This window comes from Lepidochelys kempii, chromosome 1, assembly GCF_965140285.1.
Source record: "Lepidochelys kempii isolate rLepKem1 chromosome 1, rLepKem1.hap1, whole genome shotgun sequence".
Classification (NCBI taxonomy): Eukaryota; Metazoa; Chordata; order Testudines; family Cheloniidae; genus Lepidochelys; species Lepidochelys kempii.
This window is the reverse complement of record NC_136380.1, coordinates 190,786,048-190,803,586: the sequence shown is the minus strand read 5'-3', so window position 1 is coordinate 190,803,586 and position 17,539 is coordinate 190,786,048. Positions and strand designations below refer to the sequence as shown.

At 38.6% G+C, this 17,539-nt stretch overlaps 1 protein-coding gene across 11 annotated transcripts in view; it reads left to right on the top strand.

Annotated features, from left to right (window-relative positions):
* Nucleotides 1-17,539, top strand: part of ARL13B (ARF like GTPase 13B) — an 80,404-nt gene that overhangs the window by 2,780 nt on the left and 60,085 nt on the right. For all 11 annotated transcript variants that reach the window (XM_073305584.2, XM_073305509.2, XM_073305517.2 and 8 more), the window contains exons 2-4: nt 940-1,125; nt 3,213-3,283; nt 8,579-8,828. In XM_073305584.2, coding sequence (XP_073161685.2) covers nt 1,067-1,125; nt 3,213-3,283; nt 8,579-8,828 — 380 coding nt within the window. In that variant the 5' untranslated portion in view covers nt 940-1,066. The remainder of the gene's footprint in view (nt 1-939; nt 1,126-3,212; nt 3,284-8,578; nt 8,829-17,539) is intronic.

Below are 17,539 nucleotides of genomic sequence, written 5' to 3'. Positions count from 1 at the left end.
TACCCTTCCATATCAACCACTAGATAATAGGAAAGCTACTATGGTTAATTATTAGTTGTGGTATGCTTTTTCTGTCCCAGCAGCATAAACTTGAAGGGACACTTAATTTAAAAATCACACTTGTCTCCTACTGTTGTTTATAACACCTAAGGTCATTCTACCTTGAAATGAGACCATTTTTAATTTTTTGTTTACTTTGCATTTGACTGCTCATTGTGTATAATCAAGTTTCATAGTGGTAGCCCTGTTAGTCTGTATCAGCAAAAACAATGAGGAGTCCTTGTGGCACCTTGGAGACTAACAAATTTATTTGGGCATAAGCTTTAGGTATAATCAGTGGCCTTCGTTTGGGTGTTTTACATAGCAACAGAGGAGAGAGAAATATTTCCCCATCACTCCAGAAAACAAACAGGGAAATGGGATTGTAAATCCTACAAAAATTGGCACTGGCAAAGCATATGGGGAAGAGGAAGCATCTGAGACTACTCTTAAGTCTCCAAATCTGGGTAGATAAGCAATCAGAAGCCTGACCAATTTGAAAGTTTACATTTAAAAATAGCTCCATCTCCTTTTCCCAAGGCCTATGTGCTGATGCTCCTCCCATGAGGATTTTAGATCTTGACTACACTTGGAATTATCACTGATTTCAGCCACCAGCATTGCTGTGTGATGGGTCATCCAAGAAAGCTGCAATTTGTTCCGTGGGGTTTGTCTCTGCTTGAAAACTGGGTAAATCCTACTGGTGCAAGTTGCAGATTTCCTCATCTACAGTAATTTAGCACTGCACAGATGACTGAAATAATGCCTAGGGTAAACAGAGCCTTAGGATAGGGACGGTTATAAGGGGGATGGCCCTTTCCAATAAGGGAAAGAAAGTTGGCTTTGGTTACGCTTGGGGACTGACTGTGTTCTTTGTTTTGTTTTCCTCATTGCTACTAGTGACGAGACTGCACCTGAGCTGGTGCTCTCTGCTCCTCCACCACCTTGTCTCTCTCACTGGAGTTCTCTGACCTGTCTACACACGATTTCAGTAGCTTCCTTGGCGTTGGATGGCTGGCAAAGAGGGATGTTTAGTCTGATGGCCAATTGCTGTAACTGGTTAAAAGGGTGGCAGGAGCCTGTCAGGTAAGATTAAGCAAATGAGAGTATTCTGTTTCTACAGTGGCTTTCATCCCAAAGAATCTCAAAGATCTCTATGTATTGTAATATATGTCCAGGGTTACTCTGTACTACCATTTTGTCTGTCTTTCTTTTCTTCTTAGCTACCCTTTGATAAAACCTGATTTTTTATTTTATTTTATTTTTTTTACATCAAAGACCAGAACCTAAGTTGCATAATTGTTTTTTCTTTGAGAGAAAATCAGACATCTTTTTTGAGTTATAAAAAAGAAAACACAAACCAATGATCAGTTACTCAGGTAATTTGTTTCTGACTGAAAGAATTCGTGAAGTTCAACATATTTACCTTTCTCTTTTGTGTGGACTTATGTTGGGAATTGGGACAGAGAAGAGCAGTGACTTAAAATGTCTAATGTATGGCTGTCAAACTCATTCTGGATTTTGTTTTTAATTATTGTCTGTTGGTAGGGATATACATTTAAGGGTAGATATACTACCCTTTATCTACATCAGATGTTATATCATTGAGAGTTTTGAACAAGATCAAGGGTAGAATATGGCCTTTATGAAATTTTAGTTTTAATTATCATTATTTAGCTGTCCTATTGTTGCAGTCTGGTAGAGTAGTCTCACATTTGGAACCACTGTTGTTTCTCCTCTCGGTTTCTTTTCCTTCCACATCTTCCTTCCTGTTTTTTTTCTCCCCTTTCTCTGGACGGAATTGCTGACACCTCCCAGAGCCATTGTTTTGGATTGTCAGTTTCTAGACTCAGGAGAACAATACATTTGTTTATGTTTGGTGTACCTTGGAAGAATTTCTTGACAGCCTTGAGAGCTAGAAACTTAGTTTTAAAAATGTGGATTCTGCAGAATCCAAGCTTGTCAAATGGGCCACATGAGTATGTTTAGTGGTGTCACAAACCTCACCCACTTATCTGACAAACACTTGCAGACTTTTCTACTTATTTCACTTGATTCTTTTGGTTGCTGCTTATTGCCACCACTGGAATTCATTGTGATCCTGCTCTCCACCTCTTGCACTACCTCCTCTTGTTCTTCTGGAAGCCCTGAAGAAATTGGTGTGCAGCTCACAAACTTAGCCTGTCACAAAATGCTACCATATTCTGAAGGAGATTGGAAATAACCATGTTTTATTTAGTGTCCCCCTTAATTAGTGGAATTTGGGGACTTGCCACCCAAAGTATCAGTTTTACCTATTTTTAAAATGAGATTAGAGAAGGTGTTGGTTTCAAAAGCTTCTCTTTTTTGTCTTCTGTTTCACAAATCCCTTCAAGCTCACTTGAATTATTGAGAAAGTAATGAAAGTATATTTCCTTATTGCTGTATTTTAAATAATCCTAACCTTGGAGAGAGAGGGGTGTATGTGACTTTAAAAGGGCTACAGCACAAGTGACGTATTTGTTGTATTGCTCATCAGTAGGAACTAATACCTTCATTGTGGCCTTGGGGATTTGCCTTGGTTAGACATTGATATAGCTATACCAATATGAACACATAGCGTACACAGGCAATGCTGCTGTTCGCTCCTGTAGAGCGTAAGTTACTCTGCTTGCAACTGGGATAACTTTCCTTGTCTGCAGTGGAGTATTTCAATGGTGCAGCTACACTGATGGTTGCAGTATGATCAAATCCTCAGTGTGGATAGGGCTTTAGTTTTAGTTTGCGTTGAAGGAAACGGGGGAAATGGAAGTTATGGTGGTAGTTAAAGAGAATATAACCATGCCAAAAATATGGAATTCAAATAGATGGAACCTGGGATTCAATTTCCAAAAGACAAATACAAATTAAAGGCAAAATCATTAAGTCTTATATGTATCTCTTCAAGTTATATTATCATCCAGTATTAAGCTTATCTCTTTATTACTGCACTCTCTGATCAGCTGGTTGTATGTTAAACACCAAATAAACAAGCATAAGTCTCTCTGGTATTGGATATTTTGAAGCCTATTGGTTTTACAGCTTGTGGTAACTTTGTTATTTATGCATTCAAATACTTGTAAAAGTCCAACACAATGTTCAACTAGGAAAAAAAGCCTTGAAATACCTTTTTTTTTTTTTCCGCCCTTCTGAAGGAAGGTGACACTGGTGATGGTGGGACTTGATAATGCTGGTAAAACTGCTACAGTGAAAGGAATCCAAGGAGGTAAGCAGTAAATCTTATATGAAGTTCTGAACTAAGCATTTTAAGACTAAATATGCTGGTCAACTCAAAACCTCTTTTTAAAATGACCAACTTAAAAAAAAATCCTAAATGATATGACCTCAATTCTTACATCTCTTTAAAAGGATTTAGAAAGGGTTTTTATGCTCCTCTGTTTAAATGGATATTCCAAACAGGGTAAAACTGACTGTACAAAGAAAAGAGTGAAACAAATGACACAAAATTGCTGTCAAAAGCAGAGAGAGACACACTGTGGGGAAAAGATCTTCTTTCAGTTTTAGTATTCTTAGGTGTTGTGGCAGCTATGACAATGTCCTGGACAAACTTTATTGAATTAAGTTTAAATATTTTAGGAGTTGATTTTATTAAAAATGAAAATGTCAATGTCCTATTGAGGGATTGTGTGTATTTACATGGGGGAGGGGAGACCACAGCCCCCCAGGAACTAAAAACGGGGGAGGTAGGGAGGTGCTTTGGCACACTCACTCAGGGCACACCTCCTCCAGATAGGCAAGCCTCTTTCCAGTGGTGGAAGCTGTGCTTGTTCAAACTGAATTCTCCAGGAACCAACAGTCAGAGGAATTTTGGATAAATAGCCTGAGTTAAAACTGACTCAGGGCCTTCTTTCTGATTCAGCAAACAGAAAGGGCCTCTAATCCAGATGTGGCTCCCAGGCCTTAAGGAAAGGTAGCAAGTGTATCTTTGGCCCCTTGAGGTCCCATAAGACATCAGCTGGTTGTGAGCTGAAGCTGTGATGAACTTGTGACCACAGGAAAAACCCCTGTGTTGGGTTAGGAGGACTAATAACCAAACAGAACCCTTTTTGGAGTGAGGGAGTGATCCTTGGTAAGCTCATTAGCATGCGTGTCGGTTCTTTTATTGTTTTTAATGTTTTTCTCTGTAATGCTTTCACCTTAAGAATAAATATGCTTGCTTATAAAGGGCTGTGTGGTAACTTAGAACTGTGGCAATTTTATTGTGTATTTATCTTTGGAAAAAATGGCAAAACAGGCCTCTCTAGGCTGAATATCACAGCACAGTCAGGGAACTGTACAGCCTTGAAGTTCCCCCATCAAGAGGGAGGGAAATGTGAATCCACTCGAGAGGTTATAGCTGAGGAGCCTGGCCTGTTGGTGCTCCTGCTGGGCCATAGAGTGGAATGTGGGTGCAGTTGCCCTGAACTATAAGTGTCACTTGTAATTACATGATGTACAACACTTTGAGACAGAAGTGAATTCCCCCTTCATTCTACCCACCTGAGTTTGTGGTGTCCCTTATAAAAATGACTTTTATTTGGGCCTCTTGCTTTGATAATATAGGCCCCAATCCTGCAGTTGAATCCATTGTAAAAACCCCAGTCTTAGTCCAGTGAGTCAAGGGATCTGAAAGGAATTAGGCCCCCAGTTCCCATTTAAATTCAGTGGAAATTTAGCACATAATTACCTTGGGCTTTTTTAAAATTCTAAGCCTAAATTTTCAAAGAGGTGAGAACCTAGGTGCGTGCACCCTGTTCATCTGTGTGCACCTGCATCTGGGGTTTGTGTAGCTATGTATGCACAATTCATGTGTGCATCTGCTCTGGGTGAGGGTGCATGCTCATGTTTGATGGCCATGCATGTCTCTTAGAATATGGGTAGTTTTTCAGTAGTTCATTTTCTGGCACATGCAATATATATTTTTCCTGATAGGGTAAGATGCTGTTTCTGTTAGAGAAGGAGCTGACTATAAATTGCTAGCTTTTTTACAGAAAGAGAGAGAAAAATTATCCAGAGTTCTTTTAGGACTGAAATTCTGTCTCATAATTTTGTTTGAATTATTGCAAGGATATAAAGTGTTTCTTCTGGTTAATGAGACATTTCACTTATTAGCATAGGTTAGAGAAATCAATAGATCTGATTTCTTTGTACAGAAATTGCTTTCTGATGAAATATACTGCAATGTGCATACATCAGTAAACTTTATGTAAAGTCAATGTTTTAAGTATAACCTGTTTTATGATATTGACTGTCGGTATAATTAGGAAAGGAATCTGAAGAAGGAAATGGTGTGTATATAACTTAAAAGATGGTTCTAATGATACATTTTTATATCCTCATTTATAACCAGGAAAGCACCAGCAACTTCCTAGACATTTTCTACAGCAAGAGCTCATTTGGCTTTGGAGAGAATTTTCTCTTTCCCCTCTCCACTGACTAATGCACATGCATGCAGGCCATAATTGGAATCGGATAAAACTGGTGCTTTTAAAGACAAATGTTTGGTGTAACTTTGTGTTTGAGGAGATGGAAGGTTTTTCCAGCTGTGTACATTTAATTTAGCATCTAGGATGTGCTATGCAATATACTGACAGGTATGAAGGCAAACTCTGCCCCAAATGCTAGTTGCAGGTCAGTAAATCAATGGATTTATCAGGTGTAAATGAAGTTATGAAGACTTCCCCCCCAACTCTGTCCTTCTGGATCATTTTTTTTTTTTTAAAGACCATGAATCCATAGTTGATATTTAATCTGCAATTATTTCAGCACTGATACTAACACCTCCATCAGCAAAACAAACTAATTTGACCGAAAAGTCCTCTTCCAGGATAAACTTCTTCTAGAAAGATGGAACCAAAAGTGGACTAGATATTTCCAATATGGGGTTCCATATTAAGAGACTCTGACTCTGTTGAAAGTTTCTTAATACTTTGTTGTGAAAACAGCTTGACCTAGAAATGTCACATTTGTTTTTCTCAACTGACCTCATGGAGGAGAGTGCATTCGATTAGTTTTCAGGGTTGATAGTAGCTAATTGTTTAGTTATGCTTGGGGGTCATTAATACTATTGGATGGTGAACATAGTTTTAATTGAGTGCATTGTTGTAATGCACACGTATTCCAAATATATGCACCTTAATGTATTTCGACTCTCAGAACTCACAAGACCTGGACCAGCCAGCACAGTGGGCAAAGACTTGCTATGAGGCATCTGCAGCCAGGAAAGTTTCACAGAAAAGACTGTCCATCGTAGTCTGGGCCCTCTGTACTTCACGGTACAATGGGACTAAATTCTGCAGTGGCAGCCTCTAAAATTCTGCAACAACATTAACATGTTCTGCAACCATGAAAAATACCCTTAGCTCTCACTGTGCCTCCCCCACAAACACACACAATTATGGCTCATAGTTGAAAATACTCAGCATAAAATGTCTGTTATTTTTGAAGATGGCATTTTTTTCACTATACTATACATTTTTCCATATATCCTGGCAGTGCAGCCTGGGTCTTGGCTCCTATGATTTTGTCTATGTGGTCTGGCTCAGAATTGCCATTCCCTGGTGTGTCAGTGAGGGAGAGTGCTTGTACCCGTTCCAGTGGTTCATCTTTCCAGTTTCACAAGCCTCAGCTGCTGCAAAGTTCTTCAGGCTCCTGCTTCTGACTCTTCCTGCTTTCTTTCTGCGAGCAGGACTCCAGCTGTCACTCCGTAATCCTCTGTTGCCTGGTTCTATGTAACAGTGCACAGAAATCTAATTCGCTCCCTCCAAGGGAGGAGCTGGAAAGTGAGAAGAAGGCTGTGATAAATGAAGTGGGGGGTAGCTCCCTTTTATGGACATCCAGCCAGCCAGTTAACTATAAAATCCCTCTTGGTAGCTGTTCTCTACTTGCTTTTCCTGTAAAGGGTTAAAAAGTCTGACTGCATACATAGGTAAAAGGAAATGAGTGGGCACCTGGCCAAAACAGCCAATGGGAAGGCTAGAAATTTTAAAAATTGAAACAAGACTCCTTTTTTGTGTATCTGTGGTTGTTCTCCCAGACAGCAGGGACAGGACTGGACTATGCTGTAAAAGCTTGCTCCAGGTATGAAAAATCATTACATCGTACCTAGAAACTACTCATTTGAAACCCCAGATATGTAAGTAGATCAGGAAATGTCTAGGAAGACGCAATTAGGTTTATCTCTTTTTTTTCTTTATGGCTTGTGGACGACTCTGTGTTAATTCCTAAAAGCTTTTGTTTTGCTTGTAACCATTAAGCTGGACCTCAAGAAGACCATTCTTGATGCTTAATTATTATATTTGCTCTTCTTAAATCTAACAATAGTTAATATGTTCCAGATGTATGTTTTCTTTTTGTTTTTAATAAAATTTACCTTTTTTAAGAACCAGTTAGGATTTTTGGGTCCTAAGAGGTTTGTGCATATGTTGTTTAATTAGCTGGTGGCAAAAGCTGATTTCCTTTGTTTTCTTTCTCAGCTCTTCCCCAGGGGGTGGTGGTGAAAGGGTTTGAGGGTACCCAACAGGTAGGAATTCCCAAGAGTGCCTTCCTGGGTCTAAAGGTTTTTTTTTTGTTTCTCTTCACTTGGGTGGTGGCAGCGTCTAGCCATCCAAGGTCAGAGAGAAGCTGTAACCTTGGGAGTTTAATACAAGCTTGGAGTGGCCAGTATTAATTTTTAGAATCCTTGCGGACCCCCACCTTCTGCACTTGAAGTGCCAGATTGGGGAATCAGCCTTGACACAGCTGCAGGCTGGTCCTAGCAGGGCAGGCAACACATTCTGAGCATGTGACTACAGCAAAATGGCAAAATCTATGACATCCTGGAAAAATACCAAATTCCACTGCTGCAAAAACTTCCACAAAGCCTTGTTTGAGACTAATGGGGTAATTCACATCTCATACTGCTATTGTTTCACACTCTTCTGTAGAGTTGGGCAGACATTTGGTACATCTCTTTAGGCTTGGTTCTTTTTTTTTTTCCCCAACGCTGTCTCAGCAACCCTAAGGGCTAAGTTTTTGTAATGAAATCTGAGGTTCATGAACACAATTCTGTGGCAAGGATTAAATTTGGTGGAACACATCAGGGCCTGCTCATAACCCATTAATTTGTTGTGCTCTGTTTTTTATTTTAAAGTTAGTTTAACACCATATAAATAGTGCACAGATGATTAGACTTGTACTTACATCTTATAGAAATCCATAATAAATGTGAGTCAGTCACAGGTATTCTTACACTGTTTTTCACCTGCTCCTTGTATAGGTGGTTTTTTGTTTGTTTTTGTTTTCTTTTTTTAAAGACAAGATAATTCTCATACAGAAGCACATGTTCTTCTGGAATTAACGTTTCAAACTTGTTTTCCTGGGGAGAGGGGGAAATGTAACCTAAAACATGTAATTAGAAGTGTATTGGCCATTTTAATTGTATGGGCTTAGACTCTGAATTTTGACATACAAATCATAAAATAAATGAAATTGTTATAGCTAAACGAATCTTTCAGCAAATGTTTTCTTTATGATTTGGCAGAGTCTCCTGAAGATGTAGCTCCAACAGTGGGATTTTCTAAAATTGACCTTAAACAGGGAAGGTTTGAAGTCACTATCTTTGACTTAGGAGGTGGAAAACGAATACGAGGCATCTGGAAGAATTACTATGCTGAGGCATATGGGATAATATTTGTTGTGGATTCCAGTGACACAGAGAGAATGGAAGAGACGAAAGAGATCGTGACTGAAGTTCTAAGGCATCCTAGGATATCTGGGAAGCCTATATTAGTGTAAGTAACACGAATAAATGTTTTACTACTAATCTATAATTTATTAAATGTTGTATGTATTCAGATTAGTACGATAATTCTTCCCCCTCGGCCTTACCTCTTTTAGTATCGTTACATAAGAACAAAATAATGGCTGCATTTGGTCAGACCAGTGTTCCTTCTAGCTCAGGATCCTGTCTTCTCACGGGCTAGATGCTTCAGAGGGAATGAACAGAACAGGGCAGTTTATTGAGTGATCCATCCCCTGTCATCTAGTCTCAGCTTCTGATAGAGGTTTAGGGACACCCAGAACATGGAGTTGCATCCCTGACCATCTTGGCTCATACTCATTGATGGAGCTATCTTCCATGAACTCACCTAATTCTTTTTTTATCCCAGTTATACTTTTGGCCTTCACAAGATCCCTGGGCAAGGAGTTCCATGGATGACTATGCATTGTGTGAAGTAGTACTTCCTTATGTTTGTTTTTACCCTGCTTCCTATTAATTTCATTGGAAAACCCTGGTTCTTGAGTTATGCGAAGGAGTAAATAACACTTCCTTATTCACTTTCTCCATACAATTCATGATTTTATAGACTTCCATCATAACCCCTTTAACCGTTTCTAAGATGAACAGTCAGTCTTTTTAATTTCTTCTTATATGGAAGCTATTTTCCACCCCAGTCAATTTTGTTTTAATGGTTCCTAATATTCTGTTCGGGGTTTTTTGATAACCGCTGCGCATTGAGCAGATGTTTCCCGAGCACTATTCAAAATGACCCCAAGATCTTTCTTGAGTGGTATCAGTTAATTTAGACTCCATCACTTTGTAGGTATAGCTGGGAATGTTTTCCCATATGCATTTATCAATATTGAATTTCATCTGCCATTTTGTTGCCCACTCACTCAATTTTGTGAGATCTCTTTGTAACTCTTCACAGTCTGCTTTGGACTATCTTGGTTGATTTTTTTTCTGTTGTCTCCAGATTTTGCTACCTGACTGTTTACCCCTTTTTCCAATTCATTTATGAGTATGTTGAACAGCACTGGTCGTGTTACAGAGCCCTGAGGGACCTTGCCATTTGCATCTCTCCACTGTGAAAACTAACAGTGTTTCCTGCCTTTTAACTAGTTACTGATGCATGAGAGGACCTTCCTCCTTAGCCCATGACTGCCTACATGGTATTACAGTTGCTGTACTGTATTGTGGTGTTACTGACGTATTTTTACACATCAGTCTAAGCATCGTGGTGTTAGGGGGCTAATTCTTTTTTTGAGCTTATTCAGAACATTGATCTTTCATCTTGAACTGAGTGTCATGAATACTCTAATTACATTTGTGGCATTTGATCCTCTTATATTTAGTCCGTTGTAAGTGCAGTTTATTCACGTTTGTTTCAGTAAAAGTAGAGAAGTTTAACAAATAACATAATATTTTTGTACTTAATACTTCGGTAGTGTTTCCATCGATACAGTAGTTTCAAGGCAGTTTGGTGTGGTATATTGTGTGAAAACATCAGTACAGGCTTATGCAGTGATAACATTATTTTTATAAATGGCTCTTTATATTTTATATTACCAGTAGTGCTGGGCATAGTTTTTCAGGTGAATTTTTCTCCAAAATCTGCACATTTTGGATTCACTTCAGTGAATTGTTTTGGCTGAAACAAAAAATGGTTCGTTTTGACACTATCCTAGTGAAACACTTTGATTTTTTGTGGTTAGATTCATAAGGGGATTTAGGCATCATTCACAAAACCACTGGAAGAGGAGGTAGTGATGGTGGTGCTGCCTATTGAGTTAATTTAGAAGGAATAAAGGGGACTAAAGAGTCAAAGGTGTTAATATAACCCAGCCACTGCCCAACATTAGATAGGGTCAAACATGATTCAGGGTTTGGTACACAGAAACCTTAGCCTATTTAATACCATTACAGCACAGAATTAAAAATCCCTTTTTAACCTTTTATTAAAGATATAGAAAATGAAGAAGAAACAGGGAAAGCATTTGAAATGTAAAGTATTAAGTAAGAATTGCATTTTAAAAACATCCTTTGTTTCCTTTCTCCTAAACTGCAGACGTTTCTAAAAAGAGGAAAAACCCTTTTCTGACAGTCTTTGATGGTATTAAAGATGGTGATAAATCCTTTTCTCCAAAAAAAGGATAGTTAGTTGAGCTGGGTTGGAGCTGTTGTTGCTGTTCTTGTTAAAGTTGGATTCCATTTCCTAGAGAAGAAAACAAGACAAGCACACACAAAAGGAGAGAGAAAAGAACAGCAAAGATGAAAAAATGCAGCTTCTGTCTCTGATGTTGACTTTCACTTGCAACCTCACTGCTGGAGAAACACAGGCACAGTACATAGTGTTATCAGCCATTTTGACCATTGGGAAACTTGTACCACCAGTGGAGGTGGCAGTGTTATCTGGTTCCCTCTCTCTGACCTTTTTTGGTTGGGACCTCATTCACGGTTAGGATGAAGCAGGTCCAGGGTCCTAGGAGACAGTAGGGATGGCAGCTCACTCCTTCCCCTTCTCTTATATTTGTCAGTCAGCATCACATTAGCCAGCTTTTTCTCTGCTAATTTTCTGCTTACAAAAAGACACTTTGAGAACCCCAAAAGGGAGTGATGGGCAGAACAGCCTATCTCTTCACTATGTTGTCCATCAACTAGACCTAATTTGTGATATTCCAGTGTTAGTTCTTGTTTATCAAGCATGATCTTAACACAGTCCTTGAGTTATACCATAGGCTTTTTTGTTTTTAACTAATCTTTTTGTTTCTTCTGCACCTTTTTACAGGTGCTTATTGAGATTTCTTACGAACGTCACACTTTCATTTTCTACAGTTGAGCTCACTGTTAGGATAAACTTCTAGGCCCAGTAATCACAACATACCTCCTCCACCCATATGCACAATTGTCCAGTTGCTAGGCACTCAACTGGGATGGGGGAGCCCTGGGTTCAAATCCCTTCTCTGGATCGGATCTGTTGCATCCCAGTGAGTATCCCAACCACCAGGCTATGGGGTATTCTGGAGTGGGACACTCTCATTCTGTTGAAGCTTTTCTCTTAGTATAAAATATTTGAATAGCCATTGGGCCGGGGTGAGGAGAAGATAGTGTGACTCTATATTCAGGGGTTAGGGAGCATACCTGGGTTCCAGTCCCTGTTCCAGAGGTGAGTGCCCTAACCACCGGGCTGTTGGTTATAAGGGGTACCGCTGCCTCTTCATTTGTGAATCTAGCCTTTCATTTTATTTGCTTTTAAAAAAAAATGCCAAATGCAAAACAGTGCATTCAGTCCAAACTGAATCTCTTCAATTTTTTTTTTTACAACTGCCATTGAATAAAAAAAAAAAAAGTTATTTGCCCAGCTCTAATTACCAGTAAATGTAAGCATTCATAAGTTGTGCGTATCTAACACAAGGTGGTGCTACTGGTACATGATCAGAAAAATCTAATTAGAGAGAGCTTACTTTAATAGCAGTTGGGATTTGTTTTTGCTTTGGTGCCTATGCTTAATTTTAAAAAAAAGTTGAGGGTTTCAGAAGGTCTAGCAACGATAAGAACATTACATTTTGTTTGAATATGATTGACTTCTAAAATTCTACTTCTTCTAGAGTTTTTTGTTAAAAACAAATATTTGAATAACACCAGAAATAACAAACTTTACTAATTCTATTTTTAGAATAATTGTGCAAAAATAGTACTGTACAACAGCTCTGTCAAAAGAAACTTGGAAGTCACAAATGGTAAACTAGGACAAAACCCATGTGTGGCAGGCACAAGATGGGATTTTATAATACCATATATATACAGTGTATCAGTTTAGCCTTACATAACAAATGTTATCTACAAGGTTACCATGCATATAATTTGGAGGGGAAGCTCTTTGCTTTAAAGCTTAAGTGCTGGGAAGGTGCTAGTGTATGAGACTCCAAAAGTGAAACTGACTAGTCTGTCTTGATCAAGTTAAGTGAAGTACAGAAAGCAAACAGCATAAATGTTGAAAAGTAAATTGGGTTTTTTACTTGTCATCTTTATTATCTATGATGGTGTTAGTGGTACCAGGAAGACAATAAATCTATTTCTAAAAATATTTTAACCAACAGTGTTTTTAAAAATGAAATTGTGACAGTTGATGACTGTGTAATCTCTCTAAATGAATAAAAATTGTTCAGCTTTCCGTTATAAAATCTCTAGGTGCTGATCCTGTAGTTGGGAAAGGTGGGGTTTTTGTGCCCATACAGAGCCCCTGTGACTTCAGTGGACTTGACAAAGGCATATGGTCCTACCTGCATGGATCTAATTGCAGGGTCAGCACCATAATCATCATGCAGTGGGCTAACTCAATCTTCAAGTTTGTTGAAGTTGTTGCTTTTTAGCTGATTGACAGTACAGGATTTGTGGCACGCTGCCAAAATTCATGTTGTCCATAAATCCTAGTCCTAAAAAGGGATTCACCCATGCACAGCCCCATGACCCCACACGAGTCGGTGGACCTTTTTCCAGGATTCGTGCAATATGTTCTCTTTCTCTGTTCTTTTCTTGTACTAAGATTTAGTAAATGATGCACTGACTTTTAAAGATAAAGTTCTAGAAAGTAGAACTTTATGGCTCTAGTACAGTATGTTTAACTGTTAAGAAAATGTGTTTAATTTTTTTTCTACTCTATTGAAATTAAGAGAAAAAGCTACACACACACGAAAAACAAAGTATCAGGTGAATGATGACATAACTAAATGGAAGGAACCAGTCTCTGGAGTCACAGCTCAATTCCACTTCATTTTCAGCATATGTGTGCTGAAGAGTGATGAGAGTGGTTGAGATCTGATCACTGAATAGAAAAAATAGATATTAATGTTTCTTTTTAAGCATGAAATACCTATTGGAGATTGAGCTAAGTGCCATCATTTTAACATGGCTAGCACTGTTTTGATCTGTCTTTCCTAAATTATCATGTACTACGTAAGATTATTCACTCATACAAAAGCAAATGCTTGTGTTGTTCATACGTTGAAGTATTAGAACGTACATAGGACCGTCTCTGATTTTCTGTACAGCAAGTAAGTCTTATTGCATGTCCGTAATCTGTTTAATAAGGAATCTGCTTATCAATTATTGTATGCAAGGCCATAGAAAACCATCCCTCTTCCAAGGAAGCTGTATCCCTTTTTTAATCAGGCAATCACTCATTTTGGCTGTCCTGGTTGCAAGTCTAGCTGCACCTCTGCATTCTGTGTTCCCTCTCATGTCTTAGGCCTTGTGCCTTATCCTCTCCTGGAGTGGAATTCCACAATTCTCCCACTCTTAGATTGGGCCCTGGGATATAGCACCCTGTTTAATCAACCATGCTTATCTAGACTGTCTGCCTGAGCTCTGACACTTGTAGTTCTTCCTTTCAGGAATCTGACAGTAGTGAATATAGTGACCGTATCCCCTTCTTAAAACAAAGTACTGTAGGAATAGGAAGAAAGCATTTAGAGGGAGGATTTTAAATGTCTACATGCATGTCAGTCATACCTAAGGCTTGTCATCCCTGATGCTAACCTAATTAGGCCTCACTTCTGCGTGTCTCCACTTGGTTCCCCTGAGCAACTACCCCCCTCTCTTCAGAGAGACTTTCTGACCTGCTGTACTCATTTGTTCTTCTGCCTAGGTTGGCTTGTGGCCCTTCTAGACAAAATTGGATTTGCAGACTGGCTAAGGAGGAGGTAGACTCTTTAAAACTAACAGTCCTTAATAACCTTCAAGTGTTTGCTGAAAGGTGGCTTATTTTGAGCCTTGCTTTTGTTTCCTGCATTATTTTGTTTATAGCCCCCAGTTAAACAAAACCAATATAGTCATACAGTAAATATCCCAGTAACCATGTTAACGTAGAGCATTCATAAATTATTAGAGAGCAGCTCCAGTTCCATCAGTGTCGAATAAAAATTGCATGGGGAAGGAATGATGGTGGTAAAGGCACAGAAATGGAACTCAGCTCAGGTTCTGGTCTCAGCTCTGCCACAAACCTCTTGTCACCTTCAACAAGTCAGTGTAGTGCCTGATCTTCTTTTTCTTTTTAATAGAACCGGTGCAATTATATGTATTCAAATACCGCAATTGTATACACACAGTATTTGTAGTTACATGGTGAGTTATGCGCCTAACTGGTCATGGGTGCATGAAGATGCCTGGCTTATATATGCATAATCATATGGTGGTTTGAAAATCAGGCTCTTAAATGTTTCTTCCTCCAGTTTGCTCATCTGTGACATGATGATAGCACCTCACTTAGAAGGGTGATGCCGAGAGTAAATTAATGTTTGTTAAGCGCAATTAGACTCTCTGATAGAAGGTGTTGATTACAATCAATGCAGGAATAGTTTTTTTTTCACAAAGAATTCCATCTTTGCGGCTGCCCCAGAGCAGCCCTGTTCCCAAACATATGTTGATATTGGTAAGTGCAACTGGATGATAGATTACGACTAAAATTAAAATGTGTCCTTCCAAAGAGGGGGTCAGTTTCATGTCCATAAAATTGCCATGCTGTAGCAGTCCATAGGTCCATCTAGTCCGGAATCCTATCTCCAACAGCAGTTAGTTCCTGATACTGCAGAGAGAGGTGCAGTAAGAAGGCAGAAACGTGATAATTAGCCCCATACACAGGGTCTCAAAACTCTCTCTAAGAACTGGAGCTAGGATATGCCCTGAAACACGAGGGTTTATATCCCTTCCAGAATTTTTATCATTAATTATGATAATTCTGAATATTCTTGTTATGCATATACATGTCCACTCCCTTTTTGAATGTTGCTAAATTCTTGGCTTTAGTTAATTCAGGTGTAATTGAGTTTCTTATTCTAACTTTTATCAGTTTTGATTTGCCACCTTCTAATTTCATTGTCCCCTTTGTTTTGTGATATGAGACAGGGAGAGCACAAGTCCCCGACCACTCTTCTCTCTACCACTTATTATTTTATATGCTTATATCATATCCCCTTTTATTTTATTCATTTCCTAAAATAAGCAATCCCAATTTTTTAAACTCTGCATATGAGGATTTTCCCATGCCTGTAATCGTTCTTGTCACCATTCTCTGAGCCCCTCCTTGATTGCTGCAATATCTTTTTGAGACCGGATAACCAGTTCTGTATGAAGTATAGGGTATTCCAGATGAGAGGACACCACTGATGTCTATGTAATACAGCTGGATAGAGTTTCTAGATCTGCCATCTCCCTTTGCATTAACTGATATGTCTGAACTTCTATAAGAGCTTGTCCAAATACAATTCCAGTCCATGTCAGGTAAAATAAATGCCAATTGAAGTGTGTCCTCCATTTTATCACTATAGCTGTGGGCACTCAGTTTTTCTGAAAATCAAAACCTGGGTGTGTCAAGTTGAGTGTACAGAAATTCAAAGTTGCACAGTCGGTGAACACTTTTGGAAAGGCGGTAGGTCAGTAATTGTGTTGATGCACAAGAATAAGTAGAATCTGGTTCCTGTAAAATTGAGCAGGGCTAATAAGTAAAAAGCAGTAAAAATTGTGTATCTCTTTTCCTCTATTACCATTAACAAATATAACTGAATACACACAGGGAACAGACCTTCTGGATTAAATGGTTCCTTTGTTATTTTTAGATATAATTTTTTTTTTTACTTGAGCTGTACTTTAAGAAACCATGACTGCAGTGTATTTTTGATTTAGTGTAATTGGCTTTTGTTTTAGCATAAAAAAATCATGCTGTTCATATCTCTGGGATATAGTTTGTGAGACCTGATAGATTTCCGTTAAGTGTCTAAATAAAACTATATTCAAGGTTCTTTTAAGCTGTTATGTGCTGACATTTTGGCCCACTGCTTTGTGCAGTGGTTAACTTTGAAGTTGCTAGTGTTTATATATGAGCATCATTGTAGCAGTAAACAATTTACAAGCTCCCCCCACAACCTGCAGCTACAACGCAATTGATGTTCCATTGGGCGCTTTCAGTTAAAGGCCCTAAACTATAATCCCATTCTAGTGGAAATAGGGCTTAGTCTATTTTTCCCCACTTAAAAAGCACAATGCAAGATCTTTGGGCAGATATTTCCCAGGTAATGGAGCTATAGAATGGCTCAGTTACATTCTACCTGAAGATGACCATCAATGTGAAATCATTCAGATTAGTAGCTAAATTAGGGGAGAGAGAGAGAAATATGAATGAGACACATTGTAAATTCTGTGAGCCTCATTCATATGTTTCCTAGACATAGCTGTATGTATTAGAAGTGCATACTGAGAGCAGCATATGAAAGACTGATCCATGGGACATCATGTCTTTCATAAAATCTGCAGATATGTTGGCTGCTGACACCTCGTGCAGTACTGTAGGATCCTTCAGGTGGAAAGAGCATGAGTTGAAAAATGGTGGGGGGGTTTTCATTGTAATTTTTAAAGAGTGTTTTTCAATTTGCTGAAAAAACCTTTCACTTTTTGACAGTACCAAAAAATGGTTAGTGTTTGGGGTTTTTTTTTAAAAAAAAATCTTTTTGGTTTTCACACACAAACTTTTAATCAGTTTTTTTTAAATTTTTGTTGAAAAAACAGAATCTCAACCAAACGGAGAGGTGTGAGTGAAAATTTCCATTTTGACTGAAAAGCCATTTTTTGTCAACGTTTAAATGAAAATATTTTGAGCAACTTTGCTGAAAGGCTCTATACAAAAGTGAAAATATTTTCTGGATCTGTTTCATGTCACCTTAGTTTTGT